This window comes from Brassica napus, chromosome A3, assembly GCF_020379485.1.
Source record: "Brassica napus cultivar Da-Ae chromosome A3, Da-Ae, whole genome shotgun sequence".
Taxonomy (NCBI): Eukaryota; Viridiplantae; Streptophyta; class Magnoliopsida; order Brassicales; family Brassicaceae; genus Brassica; species Brassica napus.
This window is the reverse complement of record NC_063436.1, coordinates 27,653,875-27,675,286: the sequence shown is the minus strand read 5'-3', so window position 1 is coordinate 27,675,286 and position 21,412 is coordinate 27,653,875. Positions and strand designations below refer to the sequence as shown.

The 21,412-nt window shown below is 36.4% G+C and overlaps 6 protein-coding genes across 8 annotated transcripts; 1 reads left to right on the top strand and 5 right to left on the bottom strand.

Annotated features, from left to right (window-relative positions):
- Positions 1–443: 443 nt before the first annotated feature.
- LOC106393189 lies at positions 444–3,116 on the top strand. Its single transcript, XM_022691940.2, has 3 exons — positions 444–681; positions 1,065–1,121; positions 1,321–3,116. Exons 1-3 carry the CDS (start codon positions 444–446, stop codon positions 3,114–3,116), a joined length of 2,091 nt encoding a protein of 696 aa, XP_022547661.2.
- A 1,202-nt stretch (positions 3,117–4,318) lies between these two features.
- LOC125590552 lies at positions 4,319–8,853 on the bottom strand. 2 transcript variants are annotated; one of them, XR_007326701.1, is made up of 10 exons: positions 8,478–8,853; positions 8,298–8,396; positions 7,767–8,216; positions 7,636–7,692; positions 7,485–7,565; positions 7,354–7,410; positions 7,045–7,262; positions 6,877–6,958; positions 6,358–6,744; positions 4,319–6,232 (listed from the first exon to the last, which is right to left on the bottom strand). XR_007326701.1 is itself a non-coding variant. In XM_048764149.1 (9 exons), the coding sequence occupies exons 1-9, from the start codon at positions 8,565–8,567 to the stop codon at positions 6,562–6,564; spliced, it is 1,317 nt and encodes a 438-aa protein (XP_048620106.1). In that variant the 5' UTR covers positions 8,568–8,853; the 3' UTR covers positions 4,319–6,561. The 2 variants fall into 2 exon arrangements, 1 of the variants encoding a protein (XP_048620106.1); XM_048764149.1 differs by having other exon boundaries at positions 4,319–6,744.
- Positions 8,684–10,283, bottom strand: LOC125607214. The gene is made up of 3 exons (XM_048777077.1): positions 9,408–10,283; positions 8,912–9,324; positions 8,684–8,777 (listed from the first exon to the last, which is right to left on the bottom strand). The coding sequence occupies exons 1-3, from the start codon at positions 10,281–10,283 to the stop codon at positions 8,684–8,686; spliced, it is 1,383 nt and encodes a 460-aa protein (XP_048633034.1).
- LOC125590550 (DUF724 domain-containing protein 6-like) lies at positions 9,136–12,776 on the bottom strand. The gene is made up of 3 exons (XM_048764148.1): positions 12,373–12,776; positions 11,984–12,237; positions 9,136–11,895 (listed from the first exon to the last, which is right to left on the bottom strand). The coding sequence occupies exons 1-3, from the start codon at positions 12,553–12,555 to the stop codon at positions 11,784–11,786; spliced, it is 549 nt and encodes a 182-aa protein (XP_048620105.1). The 5' UTR covers positions 12,556–12,776; the 3' UTR covers positions 9,136–11,783.
- Positions 12,777–12,808: 32 nt separating this feature from the next.
- Positions 12,809–16,548, bottom strand: LOC106355349 (neurofilament medium polypeptide-like). Its single transcript, XM_048777076.1, has 9 exons — positions 15,697–16,548; positions 15,207–15,608; positions 14,875–14,922; positions 14,566–14,640; positions 14,402–14,470; positions 13,672–13,806; positions 13,505–13,573; positions 13,325–13,411; positions 12,809–13,247 (listed from the first exon to the last, which is right to left on the bottom strand). The coding sequence occupies exons 1-9, from the start codon at positions 16,546–16,548 to the stop codon at positions 12,867–12,869; spliced, it is 2,118 nt and encodes a 705-aa protein (XP_048633033.1). The 3' UTR covers positions 12,809–12,866.
- Positions 16,549–17,708: 1,160 nt separating this feature from the next.
- Positions 17,709–20,671, bottom strand: LOC106377606 (diacylglycerol kinase 6). 2 transcript variants are annotated; one of them, XM_013817876.3, is made up of 13 exons: positions 20,635–20,671; positions 20,345–20,557; positions 19,952–20,068; positions 19,741–19,869; positions 19,570–19,655; positions 19,366–19,480; positions 19,228–19,276; positions 19,031–19,113; positions 18,843–18,910; positions 18,644–18,718; positions 18,355–18,442; positions 18,161–18,277; positions 17,709–18,082 (listed from the first exon to the last, which is right to left on the bottom strand). In XM_013817876.3, exons 1-13 carry the CDS (start codon positions 20,635–20,637, stop codon positions 17,777–17,779), a joined length of 1,449 nt encoding a protein of 482 aa, XP_013673330.1. In that variant the 5' UTR covers positions 20,638–20,671; the 3' UTR covers positions 17,709–17,776. The 2 variants fall into 2 exon arrangements, with proteins under 2 accessions (XP_013673330.1, XP_022573465.1); XM_022717744.2 differs by lacking the exon at positions 20,635–20,671 and having other exon boundaries at positions 20,345–20,625.
- Positions 20,672–21,412: the final 741 nt, after the last annotated feature.

Sequence of the window (21,412 nt, the reverse complement as noted above, 5' to 3'; positions counted from 1 at the left end):
TTCATTAAAGGGGCAATTTACCCTTATGCCCTCTTCTTTAACTAATTTAAAAAAAAAATTTGAAATCAATTGTGGCCGTCCTCGTTTCATCGCTTCTTCTTCTCCTCATCGCTGTCTTTCTTCGTCGTCGTCTCTCCGGCGTTGTCGTCGTTGTCTCTCCGTCGTCGTCTCTCCGTTGTTGTCGTCGTCGTCTCTCCGTCGTCGTCGTCTCTCCGTCGTCGTCTTCGCCTCTCCGTTGATCCGTCGTCGTCGTCTCTCCGTTTATTTATCGTTGTCGTCGTCGTTTCTCAATTGATCTGTCGTTTCTACGTCTATTCATCTCATTCTCTCTCTCGTGTGTCTGATTTGATTAAGGTTTGAATCATTTCATTTTGTTATACATTATCTAGGTTTTGTTATATATTATTCATTTGTTGATGAATTGAAGTTGATTTTGTAGAACAATGGAAGTTTTGTGCATCTGTGGACAATGGATCTCAAAAGAATCTCTCCAGTGGGAGTTTCTTGTTGATTTGAAGAGGAATGCATCAATCATTTCCATAGAAGAAGATCTACTGTATGAAGATTTGATGAAGATTGTCTCTGAAGATTTTAGTGTTAAAGAGGAAGAAATCAGTTTGAGTTATGGTTTTTCATTGGATAAGAAATGTATTATTGAAAGTTTCCCCCCACTCTCGATAGGTAATACTCGTCAGCTCAGAACTTTCATTTCCAAGACTAGAGCATTTGATGGAACCTGTCGTTTGTGTGTTAAGGTTTGTATGATTTTTTTCTTACTTAGACTTTTCAGGATATGCTTCATAACCAAGTATTATGCCTTACAGAACTACTTGACTTTTGCAGGTTAGTACTGATCCAGCTAGCTGTAACACTCAAGCTTCTGATACATTTGCTTCTACTGTTCCATTGAATGCCAATCCAGCGCTTCTTTCTACTGTGCAGAGTGAAAAACAGGTACATTGTCCTTAATTCCCTTTTTCTGTTTGTGTTTGCATGATATGCTTCATAATCAAGTATTATGCCTTACAGAACTACTTGACTTTTGCAGAGTTTTCTATATGAAGGTGTTTCTACAGTTCCTCTGAATGATCTTCCGGATTTTAGTACTGATTCAGCTAGCTGTAACATTCAAGCTTCTGATACATTTGCTTCTACTGTTCCATTGAATGCCAATCCAGTGATTCTTTCTACTGTGCAGAGTGAAAAACAGGTACATTGTCCCTAATTCCCTTTTTCTGTTTGTGTTTGCATGATATGCTTCATAATCAAGTATTATGCCTTAGAGAACTACTTGACTTTTGCAGAGTCTTCTATATGAAGGTGTTTCTACAGTTCCTCTGAATGCTCTTCCGGATTTTAGCCCTGTCCATATTGGACTTTCACCAAACACGAGAGTAGCTGGCGATATTAAGGTGAATAGCTATTTTAAGACAAAGAGAGAGTTGATGTTGAGGATGAAGAAATGGGCTTTAGAGTGGAAGTTTGAGTACAAGACTGTCTCTTCTAACAAGTCAAGAGTGCTTTTGAGTTGTGTTGATGAAAATTGCACGTGGAGGATGCGTGCTATCAAGCTACCTGTTTCAGATTTTTTCGTTGTTAAAAAGTATGTTCATGAGCATACATGCGATACAACACACAGGAAAGCCAACCACAGACAAGCATCTGCAAAGTTGTTGGGTTCTTTGATTTCCAGCAATTATGGAGAAAAAAAGGAAGGTCTCAAACCGAAACAGATCATTGAACAGGTCAGGATGCTGCATGGTGTTCACATCAATTACAAACAAGCTTGGAGAGTGAGAGAAGAAGCTCAGATTTTGGTTAGAGGGACTCCTGAAGACAGCTATTACAATTTGTCTAGGTGGTTGTATAAAATCACAGAAACAAACCCTGGTTCCTTGACTTATCAACATGTTGATGCTGCAGGAAAGTTCAAGTATGCATTTGTGGCTTTTGGTCCATCGATAAGGGGATTCTCATTGATGAGGAGAGTTATTGCAGTAGATGGTACATTTCTGAAGGGAAAATTCAATGGGACTTTATTGGCAGCTTGTGCTCAAGATGGGAATTATCATCTATATCCTCTCGCCTTTGCAGTGGTTGACGCAGAAAACGGCGCCTCTTGGAAATGGTTCTTTAGAGGTTTGAGCCAGAAGATCCCGGACGCTTCGGATCTTGTTTTTGTATCAGACAGGGCTAACTCCATTTCTTCAGCGTTGGAGGATGTATATCCCTTATCTCACCATGGAATTTGCAGGATCCATCTGCTCCGCAACATCACTCCTACATATGCGAAGACTGGGTTGCTACCTCTGGTGGAAAGCGCTGCTGATGCCTATACGTGTCACGAGTTCTGGTTAATCTTCAAGGACATAAAGGATAAATGTCCTGAATTGGCTAAGTATCTGGAAGAGTCTGATTTTAGGAAGTGGGCACGAAGCTATGCGCCTGCGAACAGGTATAATATCATGACTACCAACATTGCAGAGTCTCTCAATTCTATGTTGAAGATGCCTCGTGAGTTGCCCATTATCTCTCTCCTTGAAACTATCAGATTGACGATGACCACTTGGTTTTTTGAGCGACGCGAAGCGGCTGCGAAACATAAGCACCTGGTTACTCCAAAAGTTGTGCAGAAATTGGTATCTAGGTTAGGGGCCGCAATGTTGTTGAATGTGTATCAAGTTGATCGAAGCGAGTTTGAGGTGAAGGATGAAACAATGAAGTTTGTTGTTGACTTGGAGAAGCGGCATTGCACATGTAATGTTTTCGACATTGACAAGATCCCCTGCATCCATGCCATCGCTGCTGCTAAGCATATCAAGAGAGATGAAAACCGTTTTGTTGATGCTTCTCACTTGACAGAAACGTGGGCTAAAGCTTATGCTGAAAGCATACATCCTGGTGGAGAGTTGTCAACGTCCACCTATCCAGAGAATATTGATGAACTGTCTTGCCCACCTCCAGCTACCAAAAAGAAAAGTGGACGCCCTCCTACAAAGAGAAAGAGATCCGTTGGCGAGTTTGGGGTTCCTGGATCTAAATCTCAGTCCCACAAGTGCAGCAGATGTGGCACAGGAGGGCACAACAAGATCACATGCCAGAGGCCTATAGGATGAAGTTCTACATTTTTACATTTTTATCGATTATTATTTGGATGTTGGCTATTTGATGGTTACTTGATATGCACAAGACCATATACATTTTTTCTTTTGGAACCCTATCCTGAATAAGTATGATTTCTTCCAACTTTTGTAATATACAACATTATCTTTTGAACTCATTTCAATTTTTAGTTTAAACTTCTTTGCTAGAAAAAAACACAGTAATATTCAACTATTCTGGAATCCCATCCAAAAATACCGAGTTCATTTCCAAGGTTTATAATACAACATTTTATGTTAAGAATAATTATGTGGAAAAGTGTAACAGATAATTCTCCTCGGTCTAGCGGCTAAAACACCTATCTGTTGAAATTGCAACGCTTGACTCGACCCGGGTTCGATTCCCCTACTAATCAGAGTTTTTAAAAAAAATTTAAGTTGAATAAAAATAAAAGAGAATATATTACTTTACTTACAACATGTAATGACTGAAATTAACTTGGCCTAGTGGCTACTACACCTTAGTTCCCTCTTTCCTCCTAGTCATCTTCAGGTTCGAATCCTATGAGATGTGTATATATATTTTTTTTTCCTCCAAAATTTGCAAATCACATTATCAAATTTTCCAAATGTGTAGATATTAATCCTTAGTTTTGATCTCATTTCATTTTTTTCTAGTTTAAGAAAGAAGCACACTAACATTCATGTATATTATTCATGCATACTCTGGAAGCCCATCCTGAACTATCTAAGATCTTTCCAATGTATTTTACTATAAATTGTATGGCTAAATTCAATTATGTGGAAGCAACTAACAGATGATTCTCCTCAGCCTAGCGGCTAAACCACGAAACCTATGATACCGAAACATTTGTTCGACCCGGGTTCGACTCTCCTACGATTAATGGTTGATTTTTTTTTTGTTCAAACATATATCTCAGGAATCGAAGAGTCTCTTCCAAACGACATCATGTAACTCAGTAACCGAAGAGTTTCTTTTCGTCAAGATTGGCTGTTATATGATTGGTTATTTCAGTAACTGACTTCAAAAATCGAAGAGTTCCACAATAATCAAGAGTTTATTTTAACTGACTTCAATAATCGAAGAGTTCCTTTTAGTTCTATAAATATAAGGGACGATATCAGACCTTTTATTCACTCACTTCATTTCGTCTGATTTATCCTTTTGCAATACAAGTTAGTTTTCGATTTTTCTCATTTTCCATTCAATTCATGAACTTTTTTCTATTTCTATTTTATCGTAACATCTTAGTTTCGATTTTGTTGCAGGACAAAGTTTCAATGGAAGGAAGTTCAAAGAAGATGATGAAGCGTCCCATAGAGGAGGTTTACGGATGTGATGCCGCCGAAGGTTTCAATAAGGGGAAGAAGGAAACTGTGGTACATTACAGGGCTCTTCTTCGTTTGTCCAACGAATACAGGCTATCTGAGAATGATTGGAATCTGGCATCCAGCAAAGCAAATTCAATTGCTGTCCAAATCGAGTTGCTTGAAGATATTATCAAAGCTGATGGAAAATTTGATTTAACTGCTGAGTTGGAGAAACTCAAAGAAGAGCACTCGGAAGCGGAAGGAATGCTTGCTGATGTGAAGGTCAAAGTCCCTGATTGGGATAAACTTGGCGAAAGTTGGCTGTGTCATGAGTAATTTCATGTTATCATCTTCTCTTTTTATGTTTTTAAGGACCACATTATGTTTGATTTTCAGTTTTTATTTTAAATGAATAAGTACTTTTGTTTCTCTTGTGTTGTTTCTTCAATTAACAACCTAAATAAAAAAATTGTTCAATGTTTTTCACTATTTTGTAATGGTTTGGCCTAGTGTTCTTGTAACTTGGTTATCTGATTTGCTTATTTGTTTTTGGAAAGCCATCCTGAATACATAAAATGATATCCAGATTATATAAATCTATCGTCTGTGAATAAATAAGTTCACATTTACTCTGTTATCGAATATCCACCGTAGCCTAGTGGCAAGCCCTTCTACTCTTAGTGTACCCTTATCACACAATAAGCCGTGTTCGATCCCCGTTGTGTATACTCACATTTTTTTCTGTTTTTAATTAAATATTCAAAAGTTATTTTCGTTTTATTATAGCTTTTGGCAAGTATAACACCCTTGGTACAACGGCTGCACACTTTGATTCTTCTTTCGAGAGTTCACGAGTTCAATCAACATCAGATCACATTCTTTTTCATTTTTTTTTTGTAAACTTTAAAGGAATTTGTTTTTGGAAAGCTATCCTGAATACCTAAAATGATATCCAGATTATATAAATCTATCGTCTGTGAATAAATAAGTTCACATTTACTCTGTTATCGAATATCCACCGTAGCCTAGTGGCAATCCGTTCTACTCTTAGTGTACCCTTATCACACAATAAGCCGTGTTCGATCCCCGTTTGTGTATACTTACACTTTTTTCTGTTTTTAATTAAATATTCAAAAGTTATTTTCGTTTTATTATAGCTTTTGGCAAGTATAACACCCTTGGCACAGCGGCTGCACACTTTGATTCATCTTTCGAGAGTTCACGAGTTCAATCAACATCGGATCACATTCTTTTTCATTTTTTTTGTAAACTTTAAAGGAATTTGCTAGGCTTTGGTGCATTTTGCTTTCTCACTCTTTTTCTGGAAACCCATCCTAAAAGTACCATAAGCATTTGACAATTCATCAATACATCCTAAAAATTTTTCAATAACAATCTAAATGAAAAAAACGTTAGGGATTCATTACAAACTTAAACTTAAACGTTAGGGATAATTAATATCAAAGTAGAAAACAGAGTAGAAAACAGAGTAGAAAACAGAGTAGAACAAATATGACATTTTCACTTCCTTTGACCTTCCTGGAAATCTTTATCCATAAACTGGTCGAAGATCTCACAACATAGCTTGCTTCGTAAGTCCATCGCAGTTTCATCATTTATATTAGCCATGCTCTTCAATCCCAGTGACCTGCATTCCAGCATCTTCACAACAAAAATACCACAGTTGTATGGAAATTTTGTCTTTGGAAGCCCTTCTGCAAACTTAACTTCAAATGGACTGATATCTTCGAAATTAACCTCTTCACCAAGAAGTTCCATCTTTATGGCACTAATCAACACTGTCATAAATACCCAAAATTATACAATAAATCAATCACCAACAGACAACAAAATGAATATGTAAAAATGCATCACAAGCACAAGCAGCAACAGACAACAAAATGAATATGTAAAGAGTTTTTACCTGCCAGTTCTTGGATTTGATTAAGAGCACGTTTGATATTTGCTTTTGGAAGACCACAATGGAAGAGTGTGATTGTGTTGTCCATCAATTGTATCTCCACCCCAATATAGTGATAGCTCAACTTATCTTCAATGACACCATATATAACATCAACATCTTCCAGCCATACCTTCTTTGGATGTATTAAACCTTTCACAAGTTCGCCTACACAGCCCTCCAATAACGTTTTTTTTTCTTATGTGGCTTCCTGACAGATTCATAAGCGTACCCAACCACTTCTAAGAATTTGACTGGTACAAAGCATGCTGCTGGAAGATTGTTGTTGCGGAACCAAGCACCTTGCTCAACCCTCTTACAATTTAGCATTTCAAATGCAACATTTATGTGCTGCCAATGTAACAATATAGTTAGAAACTTCATATAGAACTGCTATAACATGGACATCTAGCATAGCTCAACTCAACCTCTTCCTAAACATATGACACAATCAAATAGAAGACAGAACAGAGTGTTGATTACCTCTTTGTTGAGATTGTTTTCTGCATCGTCCATTTTTTGAAAGAACTCTTTTTCAATTTCTTTTCCATTGATATAAAACGGTCTGTAGTTGATAAAATTAACTAGTATCAATCGAAACTTTTACAAAATAAATTAGGAATATTTATGCGAGGACAAAAAGTTGCTTACACACGATATATGCCCCGTAGATCCATCCAGTGTGCAAGCCTTGAAAACCGAGGAAATTCAGGTGTCACAAATGGATCAATTGGAAGGATTACCTCAGGTGTTACAGGTATAGGAGGGTTTCTAGGTCGTATTGGCCTCTTCTCTTCTCGCTGTAGAAAAGGAAGCAAATCTACTGGCTGAGCATTTGCTTTCTTCTTCTTACCAACATCAGGCTTCCCCTTTAATTAAAAATAAAGACAAAAATTCAGGATCGTTTTTATCTTTATACTTGAATGCCTTCCTAATATGAAGTAAAAATATTTTTTATACCTTTTTTGCATGATCGTCTTGACTTGGTTTCACACTCTTACCCTGCTTTACTTCCATCTGTGAAACAAAACCGATATATCAAACTATTGACCTGAACTTCAATTCAAGTGGATCTTATTCATTTTTATTACCTCTTTTGCCATTTTCCCAACACCATCTTCTGATGGACCAGCTGCTTCATTTTTCTTACAAGCGACAGCCTTCGCCTTCCCCTTTTTGAATGACAAAAATTCAGATACATTTATATCTTAATTCCTAGTATGATGTATAAATATTTCATACCTTTTTATCACCATCTCCTTCACTTGGATTCACACTCTGCGTCTGCTCTTCTTCCATCTGAAAATCAATACCGAGATATTAAACAAATGACATTATTTTTCAATTCAAGTGATCCAAGGCATTTGTTTTACCTTTTTTGTCATCTCCCAAACACCATCTACCCATTTTCTTGGTTTTCGCATCTCAGAATGGTGGAAGTAAATTTGTTCTTTAGAATTGTTCAAAGAGACAAAACACGAGCCATCAAACAAAATGACTTTAACTTTTCCAGCGCACCAGGCACCATTGTCGAACGCCTCCACGTCCTGCATTAGCTCATAACTTTTCTTCGCTCCAGATCTCTCAGGTGGTGGTTGAGGACGTATTCTGTCAATTGATACACGTGTCTCAACACTCCTTTTCCTCTTCTTTTCGTCCAGAGACGGGACGAAGTACTCAACTTTCACCATCTCAACCCCATCAACCAAATATGTTGCCAACACATTTCCTGGATACCATTTATGACAAGTATTGTCATCTTGTGATGAAATCTCCACATTTGCTCCGATCTCAAAGGGATTTTGAACTCTGCTTTCTACATCCTGTGATGGTTTAGATTCAAGGATATCCAGTCATTTTGATAGTTGCTGTGTATTTATTAAAGGTTTTAATGAAAGTAATACCTTATTTTGCTCTGTTAAAAGATTTCTGCGAGCTCGGGTATTTGGCTGTGTGTCGGAAATGTTTGGTGAAATGATCTCATTCATAAGCTCGTGAGTCTCCTGAATTCAGGAATGGTTGAATGAACACGTACAAGGGCTTCCAAAAATTACTTGAAAAGTCCAATTTTTTAAAGAAGGTACCTGCTGCGTCTGAATTGGAGTAAGGACTGGAGTCTCAATATTCTGTTGAGCTATTGGAGAACCAGGTGTCTCTTTCGTGATCTCATTCATAGGCTCTCGTGTATCCTGAAGTCAGGAATGGGATTATGAACTCGTACAAGAACTTCCAAAAATTAATTTAAGTACAACCAAATTCATAATTTTATAAATACCAACAGTTTTCAAAATTATACTTGCCTCATTGTTAAGTTGTTCATCTGCTTGATCTGCATTGGCTTCACCTTGTCTGGAAGCCGTCTCATGAAATGGAGTTGTGTCAGTCTGTGCAAGTACAACAAAAATTAGGAAGGCAATCCTAAATATGTATAACATCTTCCAAAATTACTTGACAACTCAAAAAAAAACTGAATCAAGAACTAGATAAACATTAATTTTAATTTCCGAAAAAAAGTTACCTCATTGTTTGGGTTTCATATGAAGTAACTCTTTGTAGTTTCTCTAGTTTTGTCACACGTTCTTTAATCTGTTTCCTGTCTTTTTCAATCAAACACAAACGATCGTTCATGATCCTTAAATTATCTCCCACCATCTCGCTGATTCTGTTGATCTTTGATTCCAAAGACTCCTCCTGATACGAAGAAGAAGCTTGACTCATCCCTCCATTCCCAAACAGTAAAGATGCTCTTCTTATTTGTTCATTAGCACCGTATAGGTCTACTGACATGTTTCGCCAATCTCTAATTTTAAACTTATAACCTCTCTTGGATAAATCGGCCATGTCATCCAGATCTTTATTAGCTTCGTCTTCCATGCAAACATCAGCTTCTGGATCATTAGAAATAGGAGGTAGGATGCATGTGACCTTAAGCTGAAACCATAAAAATAATTAGCTTTTAAATGGAGAATCATAAGGCAAAACAGAAACAAGAAAAAAATAATGTAAAAACTTACATGATCTTTGATTTCAATTAGGAGAACATCTATCAGCTGTGGAGAAGCTATTTGAAGGTACTTCTCACACAAAAATATTGGGGTAGACGGTTGAACGCTCAGAATAGGAACAACTTGACTGAATGCATACTGTAGCAAAGGTACTGACTCAAGTATCCATATAAGAAATGCCATAGGGAATCCTTGCAAATCATAATTGTTTTTGTCGAGGCTTTTGTCGACAGCTCTCTGAAGTGATTTTAACAGCAAATTATAAGCTGTTCTCCCCCATGGGTATGTCATCAAGACATCCATATCCTGCGCTATTTTCACATAATCCAAAGTAAAAGTTGTGCCACCGTCGAGAAGGCTCTTCTGTAGTAGTATGCTCTCAATCAGGAGGAGCATTGCAAGGCAGAATCTCTCATCAGAAGCATCTTCTCTTGTGTTTCTGAGCTGCTTCTCCACGTCCTTTACTGTATGAGTACGCCCTTTTAGGAAGTCCCACTTAAATTTCTCGGTTTCCTCTCGTGGTTCTCTTGCTTCACCACTACATTTCAAACCAGTCACCATGTGGAATTCTCTTATAGAGAACCTCATTGGCTGAGCACCAAAATGGAACCATGCTTCGTGTCTCTTCACTGTCTTGATGCTTTTGGTGAGAACTGCGTGCACTATCTTAGCTGATAATTTCAAAGACCTCTCTCCAAGCTTGATCACCGGTCCCAAAAACGTCCCTCTTATTCTGTTGAACTCATCATTTCCTAGAATTTCCTTAACAGTTTTGATATAAGCAACTATCGAGTGTTGGTTTATCGATATCGTCTTCTCTGGCTCTGATCCAATCGGATACCTCAGCTCAGGCAGTGCTAGTCTTAATGGTAATGGATCTCCCATCTTGTTTCTATCCTGCGTAAACAAGAAAAATTTTATTTGTCTAAATTAATTAAAATCCAATTTTCAGGAAGGGTTTCCTGAAACAATACAAATCCTTCCTGAGTCTATACACATGCTTTCACATGAACTAGAATTCTACCAATCATATTAGGTTAAAACGAGCAAGTCTATACACAAGCAAAAACCAGGAGACCAATCTCTCAGAAAGAAAACACACATAAGGTTGAATCTGCAACATACCTTAAAGAGATAGAGCTCTAGAAATGGTTTTTCTCGGAGAATAGAGAGAGCTCGCGTAAAAGATCGAGAGAGAGAGAGAGTTCTGGAGATGGGTTTTCGTCGGAGATCGAGAGATATGGAGATGAGAGAGAGATTCGAGAGGCGGAGACGAGTGAGATTCGAGAAGTTTGAAACGGCGAGAGTGTTGAGACGGCAAGAGTTTTGTCTTTTTTCAATCGAAATGTATTGTTTTGGAAACCTATCCTATATTAATTGGTTTAAGTATGCTTATGTAATATTCTTTAACAGATGATTCTCCTCAGACCAGCGGTTAAACCAAGGCATTTCATAACTCAAAAGTCTCTCTATCCCCGGGTTCGATATGTGGTGGATTCAAAATCAATTTTAATTTTTTTTGTGTTACAGTTTGGAGTTAAATAAAATTAAATGTAATCCATTAACAGATGATTCTTCTTGGCCTAGTGGCTAAACTCCCACACTATCCAAATACGCAAACTCTCTCCCTCTGGGTTCGATCCTTTGTGGTTCTAAATTTTTGTTGTCTGTAAACATCACAATTTTAAGCTTACCATATACATGTCCAATCCTTAGTATATAATCTCATTTCATTCTTTTTTACATTTGAAACACTTAACTTTTTTTCTGGAAACCCATCCAGAAACATTATTTTAACCTTCCAAGATATATGATACCCAAAAAAAATACTTGATATCCTTCCAATCTTTCTTATGTAACCAGACGCCAACAACATAACAAAATAAACAGTCATAACTAAAACCGAGTCTTAACTAAAACAAAAAATGTTTTCATGCATCATTCTCATTTCCCAAAGCTCTCATCCACAAATTGGTTGAATATCTCACAAGACAAGGTTCTCCTTAGCTCCAACGCATTGTCATCATTAATCTTTGTCATGTCTCCTATCTTCAATGACTGGCACTCCAGAATCTTGACAAGAAATATCCCACAGTTGAAAGGATGTTTTGTCTTGGGTAAACCTTGTGCCTGCTCAATCTCAAATGGAATCATCTTCACTTTATCTACCTCATCACCAGAAGATTCCACCAGCAGATTAGTAATCAACACTGTCATATTTAAAAATCAATATCAAGATAGAATCAGTTGAATATTTCAAACCAAGAAACAGTTGAATACATCAAATACAAATTGTTTATACATACCTGCCAACTTTTTCACTTGAGGAATATCAATTCCTGAAACTAAACAAATCCTTCCTGAATTTTTTTTTAAAAAAAAAGCTCAAGGCAAGAACATATGTAAACAAATTACCTCTTTCTTAAGGTCATTTTTTGCATTTTCCATGCTTTGAAAGAAAGATTTCCTTATCTTATTATCATTGATTGATAGGGACCTGCAGTCGATTAAAGATTCAAAGGAATTTACCAAACCTCTTATACATAAATATAAGAATATATAGACAAGGACAGAAACATGCTTACGTTTCATGCATGCCGGGCTTTAATGTCATCCAATTTTGAAGCCTTGAAAGCTTATGTTCCGCAGGAGTTGAAAACGGATCAACTGCAGGTATAATCTCAGGTATTACAGTTAAAGCCGGATTTCTGTCAGACTTGAATGGAGTTTTTGTGTCTCTAGATCGTTTAGTCACCCTCTCGCTCCTTCTTAGGAAAACATTATCCATTCCTGAATTTTGTGATGAGGCAGCAGCTTTCCTTTTCTTATCAGGCTTCACCTTTAATCAAACAATAGACACCAAGCAAAATATTATCAAATTTGTTGCAATCGGAATTTCTGGAAACCATTCCTGAAACTAAAATGTATGTATATCAAACAATTCACGTGAAGTATAATTCTAGTTATGATTTACCTTATCTGCCATCTTCCAGACTCCATCTTTCCATTCTCTATGAATTCGCAAATCTGAATGTTTGAATAGAATAGTTTCCATAGAAGTATAGAGACACACCGAGTATGTGTTATCACCAAGTACCATGCTAATTTGTCCGCTGCTCCAGCCATTGTTGTAAAAGGCTTCTACCTTATCCATCATCTCAAAGGATTTTTGGTCACTAGTTGGTGTTGCAGGACGTATTTTGTCAGCCGTGATAGTATCCTGAAGTTTCTGAAGTCTATTATGTTGGTATGTGAAGAGTGTCGTGTACTCAACTGTCAGCTCCTCTAGTCCTTCACACAGTTTAAGATCAACAACCTTTCCTGGATACCATATTTCGTCATCAGTAGACAAAATCTCAACCTCTGCGCCTATTTGAAAGTGAGCTAGACGCCTGCTTACTTCAACCTATTAAAAATGAAGATTCAGTAACATCAGCGGTTTTAAATTGTTAGAATAATAATTAAAGATCAAATATACTCGATGCATACCTCGTTTGTTTCTGAAAAATCTATAGCACTTGTCTGAAGATGCTCTGTTTGCTGAGTAATAGGCGGCATCTTCGAAACATATGTGGAAACTAGCTCAGTAGTAGGTTCTGTAGTATCCTTGAGATTTTCTTCTGCTTGATTCTGCTCTGATGGTGTCTCATCGGATTGATCTCCCTCACTTGTCTGAAGGTGCTGTGTTTGCGGAGTAAGAGGCTGTGTCTTCGAAACATCTGTGGAAACTAGCTCAGTAGTAGGTTCTGTAGTATCCTTGAGATATTCTTCTGCTTGATTCTTTCTGCTTGATTGTGTATGCTCTCCTTCACTTGTAGAAAAATATTGGGTCGCAGTTTCTGTCTCACTCTATAAGACAAAAGTAAATGGTAAGAGTTAGTTGAATAGAAAAATATTACATAAACATTTTAAATATTTCTTCTTACCAAAGCATTCTTATTTTCTTCAATAACTAGTGCAATTAGTGAAGACAATGGAGAGGAAGGTGTGTGATGCACAGCATGTGTATCCTCCTGTAATAACAGTAAAATAAAAGAGGTAGTTATGAAGAAGTTTCTACAATTTAAAATTCAAGTTGTACTTATGAAAGACATTTCTATGCTTACCTTTTTATTGTTTGCTGAAATGATCTCAGTCAATGGCTGTGTAGCCTCATACGTTTCCTCTGTTACCGTCTGCAAAAAAAACAAAAAAAAGTCAGGTAGGGGATCAAAAACACGTACAAAAGCTTTCAAACATTACTTGAAATCTCCAAGATTTTTTGAACATTTACCTGCTGTTTCTGAATTGGAGTAAAAACTTGAGCCTCAATACTCTTTGGAGATATTGGAGAAGAAGGTGTCTCATTCATTTCCAGTGTTTCTTTTTGCAAAACTTGAGTCTGAGCAGCAGGTGACTCAATCACAATCTGCAAAAAATATCAGGAAAGGCCATCATGAATACATTCAATTATAATTTCTAGAGTAAATATTACCTCATCATCTGGTTTTCCTTCTTCTTGATTAGTTTTGGGTGGCGTTTCATCAGTAGAGGTTTGTGTTTCCCTCTGCCAAAAATTAGAAAGGTCTATATATGTAAATCACCCAAAACTAATTGTAAACTCCAACTGTCATTGAGCATATACCTCTTTTGTCAGATTAGGAGTAAAAACTTGAGTATCAAGGGCAGGCGTGTCATCCGATGGCTCTCTCTCAATCTGTAAAAATTATCACGAAGTCAATCCAGAGTACGTTCTAAAGCTTCCAAACATTAACTTAAAAATCCAAGATTTTTTTTGACCATGTACCTGTTGAGTCTGACTTGGAGTATAAACGGGAGTTTCAATACTCTTTGGAGCTATTGGAGAAGAAGGTGTCTCATTCATTTCCACTGTTTCTTTCTGCAAAACTTGACTCTGAGTAGCAGGTGACTCACTTGTTAATTTCTCTCTCACAATCTGCAAAAAAATATCAGGAATGGCCATCATGAATACATTCAACTATAATTTCTAGAATAAATATTACCTCATCATCTGGTTTTCCATCTTGATTAGGATTGGATGGCCTCTCATCGGTAGACGTTTCTGTTTCTTTCTGTCAAAAATCAGAAAAGCCTTTATATGTAAAAAAAATCACCCAAAACTAATTTGTAAACTCCAACTGTGAAAACAATATCATTGAGCATATACCTCTTTTGTCAGATTAGGAGAGAATACTTGAGTATCAAGGGCAAGAGTTTCATCATCTGATTCATTCATTGTCTCCTGCAAAAATCAAGAATGCATTCAAGAATATGTACAAAAGCTTCCAAATATTACTTCAAAACTCAACAATATTTTATTGGTTACATACCTTATGTGTCAAATTAGGCTGTTGAGACATTGGAGATAAAGGCGTCTCACTCGATTGTTGCGTGTAATCCTGCAAAAATCAGGAAGGCATTCAGGATTTTGTACAAGAATTTCCAAATATTTTCTTAAAAATTTTTGAGCATATACCTCATTTTGTTGAGACTTTGGAGATGCAGCTGATTCAATCATTGTCTCCTGCAAAAATCAGGAATGCATTCAAGAAGTACAAAAGCTTTCCAAATATTACTTCAAAACTCAACAATATTTATTGGTTACATACCTCATGTGTCAAATTAGGCTGTTGAGACATTGGAGATAAAGGTGTCTCACTCGATGGTTGCGTGTGAGACATTGGAGATAAAGGTGTCTCACTGGATCGCTGTTTGTCAAATATTAGGAAGGCATTCAAGAATATGTACAAGATCTTCAAAAAAATACTTGAAAATGCAAATGTAAAAGAACATGTTTTGAGAATTTACCTTTTGTGTCACGTTAGTGGGAAAAACATTGTTGTTTCCTTCCAACTCTGACACACGAGCTCTAAGATGTATGTTTTCTTCTTCTAGTAATGACATTCGATCCTTCATGCTCTTCAGATTCTCCTCCATTACCGTGATGATCCTGTTCACTTTTTCATTTACTGAATCCTCATCAATCGGAGTAGAAGCTTGGCCAGTCTCCTTATTTGCCATCATTTGAATAAGAGCATCCAATGTGTCAAATGTGTCTACACACCTATTTTCCCAGTCATCGGCTGTAATCTTGTACCCTTTCTTTGTTACATCTTTCACTGTTTCCAGCTCGTCACTATATTTGTCTTCAATGGAGATATCATCTTCTGGATCATGAGGAATAGAAGGTAGTATGCAATGGACCTTCAGCTGAGAGTATTTAAAAAAAGACCAATGAGAAACATATTAAAAAGAAGAAGCCAAATAAACTGAGAAACATATACTTGGAAAAGCTTACCTTTGTATCAGCTTCAACCTGTAAAACCCTATCAAGTGATGGATTCTCTACCTCAGTGTATTTTTCACACAAGTAAGTCGGCCCAGGAACCTCAACTGTTGGTACACACTTACTGAACTTATCCCTTAGCAAAGGAATCGACTCTAGTATCCAAAGAAGGAATACTAGAGGATAACCTTGCAACTCAAATTTGGATTTATTCTCCAAATGATTCGCGACAGCGTTTTGAATTGACTTCAGGAGCACAATGTAAGCCTCTTTTCCCCATGGATATGTCATATCCTGTGCATTTTTCGCATATTCCAAAGGAAAACTCCCTCCTTTGCTCTTCCGCAATAATATGCTCTCTACCAGGATGAGCATTGCGAGGCATATTCTCTCCTCAGAAGCATCTTCTCTTGTGTTTCTGAGCTGGTCCACCACGTCACTTAACTTATGACTACGCCCCTTTAGCAATTCCCAATTAAATCTCTCGGTTTCCCTTCGTGGTCCTTCTAATGCACCACTACATTTCAAGCCTGTCATCATATGAAATTCTCTTATAGAGAACCTCATTGGCTGCGCACCGAAATGGAACCAGGCTTCATTCTCCTTGACAGAAACGATGCTTCTAGTGAGAATCGCGTAGACTATCTTTGCTGATAACTTCAATCCTCTCTCACTGAGCTTCATTACAGGTCCCAGAAATGATCCTCGGACTCTTATCATCTCATCTGGTTTTAGGATGCTTTTGACAATAGAGATATAATCTGAACCAGAGTATTGGTTGATTGCTGACTTTTCCTTTGGCTGTGAACCAATAGGATACTTCAGCTCTGGCAGTGCTAGTTTTAGAGGTACTGAATCTCCCATCTTGTTTCTATCCTGCGTAAACAAGAAAAAAAAAATTTCAAACTTTTCTGGAAGGCTTTCCTGAAATAACACAACAAATGCTTCCTGAAATTCTTATAAACACTAGACAGTTTCACAAGCAACAAAAGACTCATAAGCAAATTCAAAACCCTATCAAAAATATCAACATTCCTAATCAAAACAAGACTCCAAGCAAAAAAGTTTCAAAATGTGTTACCATCCGAGTTTCAATTTTCAACATTTAATAGATGCAGCAACAAATGCTTTCTGGAAATCTTCTAAAAACATTCAATAGATGCAGCAAGAGACAACAAACTTTTATTTTATAAATTTGTACAAACACACAGAAGGTTGAATCTGCAACATACCTCAAAGAGATGAATTATGCTCCAACAACTTTGTGTTCCCACAATTCAAAAGTCTTTCATTTGCTTCGCTGGTTAATAAGAAAGAGTAACAAACAAATCAAAATCAAAACGCAAGCTTCCCAAATTTTAATTCAAAAACCCTAATTTTAAAAAGCTACATAGTGATTTGTGTCCGATTTTGAGAGTAGAGAGTGTGACGCTGATGATTAGATAGCCGGAGAAGATGATTAGCGAGGCGGAGAAGATGATTAGCGAGCGGGAGAAGATGATTGGCGAGCCGAAGAAAATGATTAGCGAGCCGAAGAAGATGACTAGCGAGCCGGAGAAGATGATTCCCGAGCCGGAGACGACGATTCCCGAGTCGGAGAAGATGATTCCCGAGCCGGAGACGACGATTCCCGAGTCGGAGACGACAGTGCCGGTGAGGGTTTGAAGATTCCGGAGAGGAGACGACAGGATTCGCGACGAAAGAAATGAAATGTTTTTTTTTTTAATTCTTATAACAAAGGGTATAATGGTAAATTACCCCTTTGATGAAACCTATTTTTGTGACTTTCTCCTTCTAGTGCTATTTTTGGGACATAAACTTCAAAATGTGCTATTATTGACAATTGCCCTAAATGATTACTAAAATAATAGATATTCTCTTTCACATTTAATAGCTTTTTCAGTTTTTCTTTAACAAATTTAGGTTTGATTAATATATTGATTATTTTAAACAAATAATAGTTCAACAAACTTTATTGGTTTTAAAAAAATTAAATATATCATTATCAGTTAATAAAAAATAGATAAACAACTTTAAATTTTATATTTTAGAATTAAAAAAAAACATTTATCTTCCTGAAACAGAAAGAAAATCAAACATCACTGGGAACCTTAAATGTATCAGCTGCACCAAACTTTCTAAACTCTTCCTCACAGTTAGCCACTAATGGTTCATCTTCAGTTCCATCATCACTAAACCGGACTTTGGGTGAAGACTCATACATGCTTTTGGACATGCAATTTTCAGTTGTAAGCATGTTCACTTGTCCATGATGTGAAATCTCTAATATCACAGTTTCATCATCAAGTGGCAATGGTTGTTTCCAAGGCTCTCCATCCATTCTCATGTATGCATGCTTCGCTGCACCTTTCTTAAATTCAAACCGAATCCGATTTGCCTATACATAATACACACACACGAGTTAAAATGTGCGTTTCACTCACATTTTGTATGAATTTTGTCACTTAATATTTACCTGAGCAAGTCTTGTTCCATGACCCTTTGGAGCGAGGAGAACAAGACCATGCCAAGCATTTCTAAAACCAACGATTTCGATGAGTCCATCATCTACGAATGGCAGAGTCAGGCTTCTCTGTTGAGACATCACAAAAAAGCCCATTATTTGTATTAGGGTTATTGAAGCAGTGTGAAGAGAATGTTAAAACCTACATCATATTGTTTCTTGGGATTTGGTGCTCCCCAAGGATTTAGTCCTCCAGAAAAGCTAGGAAGATTCAAACATACGACGGACCTGATGCTGCCAGAACAAAGGTAAATGTTAAGTTACTTAAGTATAACTTGGACAATGTAGCTATTTTGGGTATGGATCAGCAAAAAAGGTACATCACAAAGAAGACTAAAATCTCAGCTCAATCTAACATGTGGATTCATATCCTTGTCAAAAAGCCTCTTATAACCTTTTCCATGGCGTGAATATATATAATTTGATTAGAGTTACCTTTGGGGAATGTGAAGGTCGTTCCACTGGCCACTTTTGTCACAAATCTTAACTTGTGCTAGCTGAGCTATGTTACTGCAGCAAACGTCATAGAATATTAGAGTTTTCAAATTTGCAAGTTTTTTAGAGACAAAGCCAAATAGGAAAACAAAAATTCATATAAAGACGGTAAAAAATAAAAACACATAAATTTACTCACTGTGAAAAAGGGTGAAGAAGAGAGGCACAAAACCACCCTTGTTTGCAAGCAAGCTTTAAATATCTGCTCTGTAAAGTCATGAAACCAATGGAAATATTTACCTTAGTATAATTTACACTACAAGATGTAATCACAAGAAATATGAAGAGATTGTTCCACTAAAAACTTCTAGAGCAAAGTATGTAAACCTGATTGACCAGCTGATTTTTAAAATTTTCAGGATGTAATTTTCTCTGAGAATGAAACTCATAAGATGTTTGAGCATCCATCCCTGCAATAAAACTGATTAGTGACGCTAACAAGTCAAGGAAACATATGCTGCAAGTCACTTTTGTAGAGAAAACAGATAAAGTGAATTTTAGATGACATTTAGAAAAATTCTTACCCAAGCTAAAGTAATTCCAGAATCCCCCACGAAATGTGTGGTAACCTTCCTGGAAAAATAAAAAAAAAAGATAACCATTGTTGAATGATCATATAATAGGGAAAGAAAGAGATGGTTCGCAGGAGAAGAGTGTATTACCATATTTGCTTGATCTGATGGAGAAGCACGACGAAATGCATGTAGAGAAGGTGGTAGCTCGATAGAATCAAGAGAGCCTTTTTTGGGAGACTTCATCCGCATAAGTACGTGCCAACTTAGTTGAGATATAAAACGCATATATGTCAACCCAATATGAAATAAAAGAATTAATAACTGGAAGAGAATGATATGTAAAGTACGTACTTGTCTATCTTCATCTCTTTGGCCTTAATCACTTGAGCCAAAAATGACTCCGCAGAAGACTTGTCTGTTCCAGGATTTTTCTTACCCTGAAGATGAGCAGATGGGATCATAGTAAGACAAGAACATATACATACTGTATGATATCATCATGTTAATGTATATGTAACATACCCATCCAAATGCAAATGGAAGGTTATTTCCTGTACCCAAGGGGATAGTAGCAATTGGAGGTGGATTGGATAACTCAAGATCACAAACAACTCCAAGGAGCCAACTAGCTGTGCCATCCCCCCCTGCAACCTGATTAAACACACAACTCAACCTCACGACTTTATTAACTACGAGTGATTACTCCATAAAGATGGTTTAAGAATTAACACACAATTATTTTCAACTTCTCCTTAATCTTGCAAGTCAGAGCATCGTGCTTTAGCCTCTCTAGGTTAAGATAGATCCTCTGTAGCACCTTATCCGGAGTCTCTACGTTAAGATCGAAAACCTGAACAACAAACTTGTTATGATCAAAATATAATAGTATATCCTAATTAAAAAATCATATATTTTTTTTTTCATCATATATTATAATATGACTATGTAATAAGAATAATAAAAATATAGGATTCCATACTCTCAATGGAGAATCAATACAAATTCATCACATTTTCTCGATTACTAGCGTATTTGAGAAACCAAAGTTTTATGAATTTTTCTAAATCAACGAATAATGAACCTAGTTTTTATACAATTGAGTAAATTAATAGTGTATGGTTTAGACCTGCTTGTCGTTGAGAAGAGAACGGTAGGTAAGAATGAGTTCTCCACCGAGTTGACCTCCACTTTTGGAGTTGATAAATACGAGAATCGGGCTCTCAGGTGGAGTACTTGGCACCGCCACAGCTTCGTCTTCAGGCGAGAGAACGTACGATGGAATGTAAAACTTCTTGAGAAAATCTGATAATGCGTCATATTTTTCAATGCTCGCCTGTGACTGATGAACACATTCCATATTTTAAAAATCGACAACGCTAATCATGAAAAAGACAATTGAAAAGTGTGGGATCATACCATTAGATTTTCTGAGGGTGTTGAAAGAAAAAGTGTATAATATCTATATTATTAAAACTGAAGTACCTTTTGGTACTGTTTGGAAACTTAGATAGTAGATTAAATGAAAGTTGTTTGGAAACAAGGATAGCAGATTAAATATTTTTTTATTTACATATTTAGTCACTGTATTTATTTCTTCTTTACAGATTCTGTCGTTTGGAAACTTGGATAGCAGATTAAATGAGAATTGTTTGGAAACACGGATAGCAGATTAAATATTTCTTTTTATTAACAAATTTAGCCATTACATTTCTTTCTTAATTACTAATCTGCCGCTTCATTTAAAATATAATATCATAAAATTAATAATAATTCATAAAAACCTACTGTAAAAAATTAAATTATTTTTAAATAAATAAACAAAAAAATCAATAGGTTAATATATGAATATTACAATTACATCAAATTGCATCAATTATAAAATTATAAATATAATATTACGTACATATAAGAAATTATTATCAAACATCTATATTATAATATAATATATTCTACTCTAAATATATTTTACAAAACATAAAAATATAAATGGACATTTTATAAAATAAATGGTTTACAAATTTACATTGAACGCAAGTTAAATCTAACACCCGCGCGGGGGCGCGGGTCAAGATCTAGTAATATTTTTGTGTCTGGAGGGATATGAAAGAATCTCGGAAGATTAATATTTAAGTATTGAAGATCCTGAAGATATCTCTATCAAGATTTCTTTTTACTGAAAAAGTGTTTCCTTTTA

What these genes read in the sequence shown, in the direction of transcription:
- LOC106355349 (XM_048777076.1), bottom strand. Translation starts at nt 16,548, where the DNA reads ATGGGAGATTCAGTACCTCTAAAACTAGCACTGCCAGAGCTGAAGTAT. An exon ending in AGGTTGAAGCTGATACAAAG is followed by an intron (nt 15,609 to 15,696) that starts GTAAGCTTTTCC and finishes AAATACTCTCAG; the next exon opens with CTGAAGGTCCATTGCATACT. An exon ending in CCACTAACGTGACACAAAAG is followed by an intron (nt 14,923 to 15,206) that starts GTAAATTCTCAA and finishes TGATTTTTGCAG; the next exon opens with GAGACAATGATTGAATCAGC.
- LOC125590552 (XM_048764149.1), bottom strand. Translation starts at nt 8,567, where the DNA reads ATGAATGAGATCACGAAAGAGACACCTGGTTCTCCAATAGCTCAACAG. An exon ending in TTTTAACAGAGCAAAATAAG is followed by an intron (nt 8,217 to 8,297) that starts GTATTACTTTCA and finishes AAACCATCACAG; the next exon opens with GATGTAGAAAGCAGAGTTCA. An exon ending in AAGGAGATGGTGATAAAAAG is followed by an intron (nt 7,566 to 7,635) that starts GTATGAAATATT and finishes TCATTCAAAAAG; the next exon opens with GGGAAGGCGAAGGCTGTCGC.
- LOC106377606 (XM_022717744.2), bottom strand. Translation starts at nt 20,575, where the DNA reads ATGGAATGTGTTCATCAGTCACAGGCGAGCATTGAAAAATATGACGCA. An exon ending in TTCCATTTGCATTTGGATGG is followed by an intron (nt 19,656 to 19,740) that starts GTATGTTACATA and finishes GCTCATCTTCAG; the next exon opens with GGTAAGAAAAATCCTGGAAC. An exon ending in ATCCCAAGAAACAATATGAT is followed by an intron (nt 18,278 to 18,354) that starts GTAGGTTTTAAC and finishes ATGTCTCAACAG; the next exon opens with AGAAGCCTGACTCTGCCATT.
- LOC125590550 (XM_048764148.1), bottom strand. Translation starts at nt 12,555, where the DNA reads ATGATGGATAAGGTAGAAGCCTTTTACAACAATGGCTGGAGCAGCGGA. An exon ending in TCTGGAAGATGGCAGATAAG is followed by an intron (nt 12,238 to 12,372) that starts GTAAATCATAAC and finishes GTTTGATTAAAG; the next exon opens with GTGAAGCCTGATAAGAAAAG. An exon ending in AAGCCCGGCATGCATGAAAC is followed by an intron (nt 11,896 to 11,983) that starts GTAAGCATGTTT and finishes AATCGACTGCAG; the next exon opens with GTCCCTATCAATCAATGATA.
- LOC125607214 (XM_048777077.1), bottom strand. Translation starts at nt 10,283, where the DNA reads ATGGGAGATCCATTACCATTAAGACTAGCACTGCCTGAGCTGAGGTAT. An exon ending in TAATTGAAATCAAAGATCAT is followed by an intron (nt 9,325 to 9,407) that starts GTAAGTTTTTAC and finishes TTATGGTTTCAG; the next exon opens with CTTAAGGTCACATGCATCCT. An exon ending in TATGAAACCCAAACAATGAG is followed by an intron (nt 8,778 to 8,911) that starts GTAACTTTTTTT and finishes GTACTTGCACAG; the next exon opens with ACTGACACAACTCCATTTCA.
- LOC106393189 (XM_022691940.2), top strand. Translation starts at nt 444, where the DNA reads ATGGAAGTTTTGTGCATCTGTGGACAATGGATCTCAAAAGAATCTCTC. An exon ending in TTTCCCCCCACTCTCGATAG is followed by an intron (nt 682 to 1,064) that starts GTAATACTCGTC and finishes TTCTATATGAAG; the next exon opens with GTGTTTCTACAGTTCCTCTG. An exon ending in TAGTACTGATTCAGCTAGCT is followed by an intron (nt 1,122 to 1,320) that starts GTAACATTCAAG and finishes TTCTATATGAAG; the next exon opens with GTGTTTCTACAGTTCCTCTG.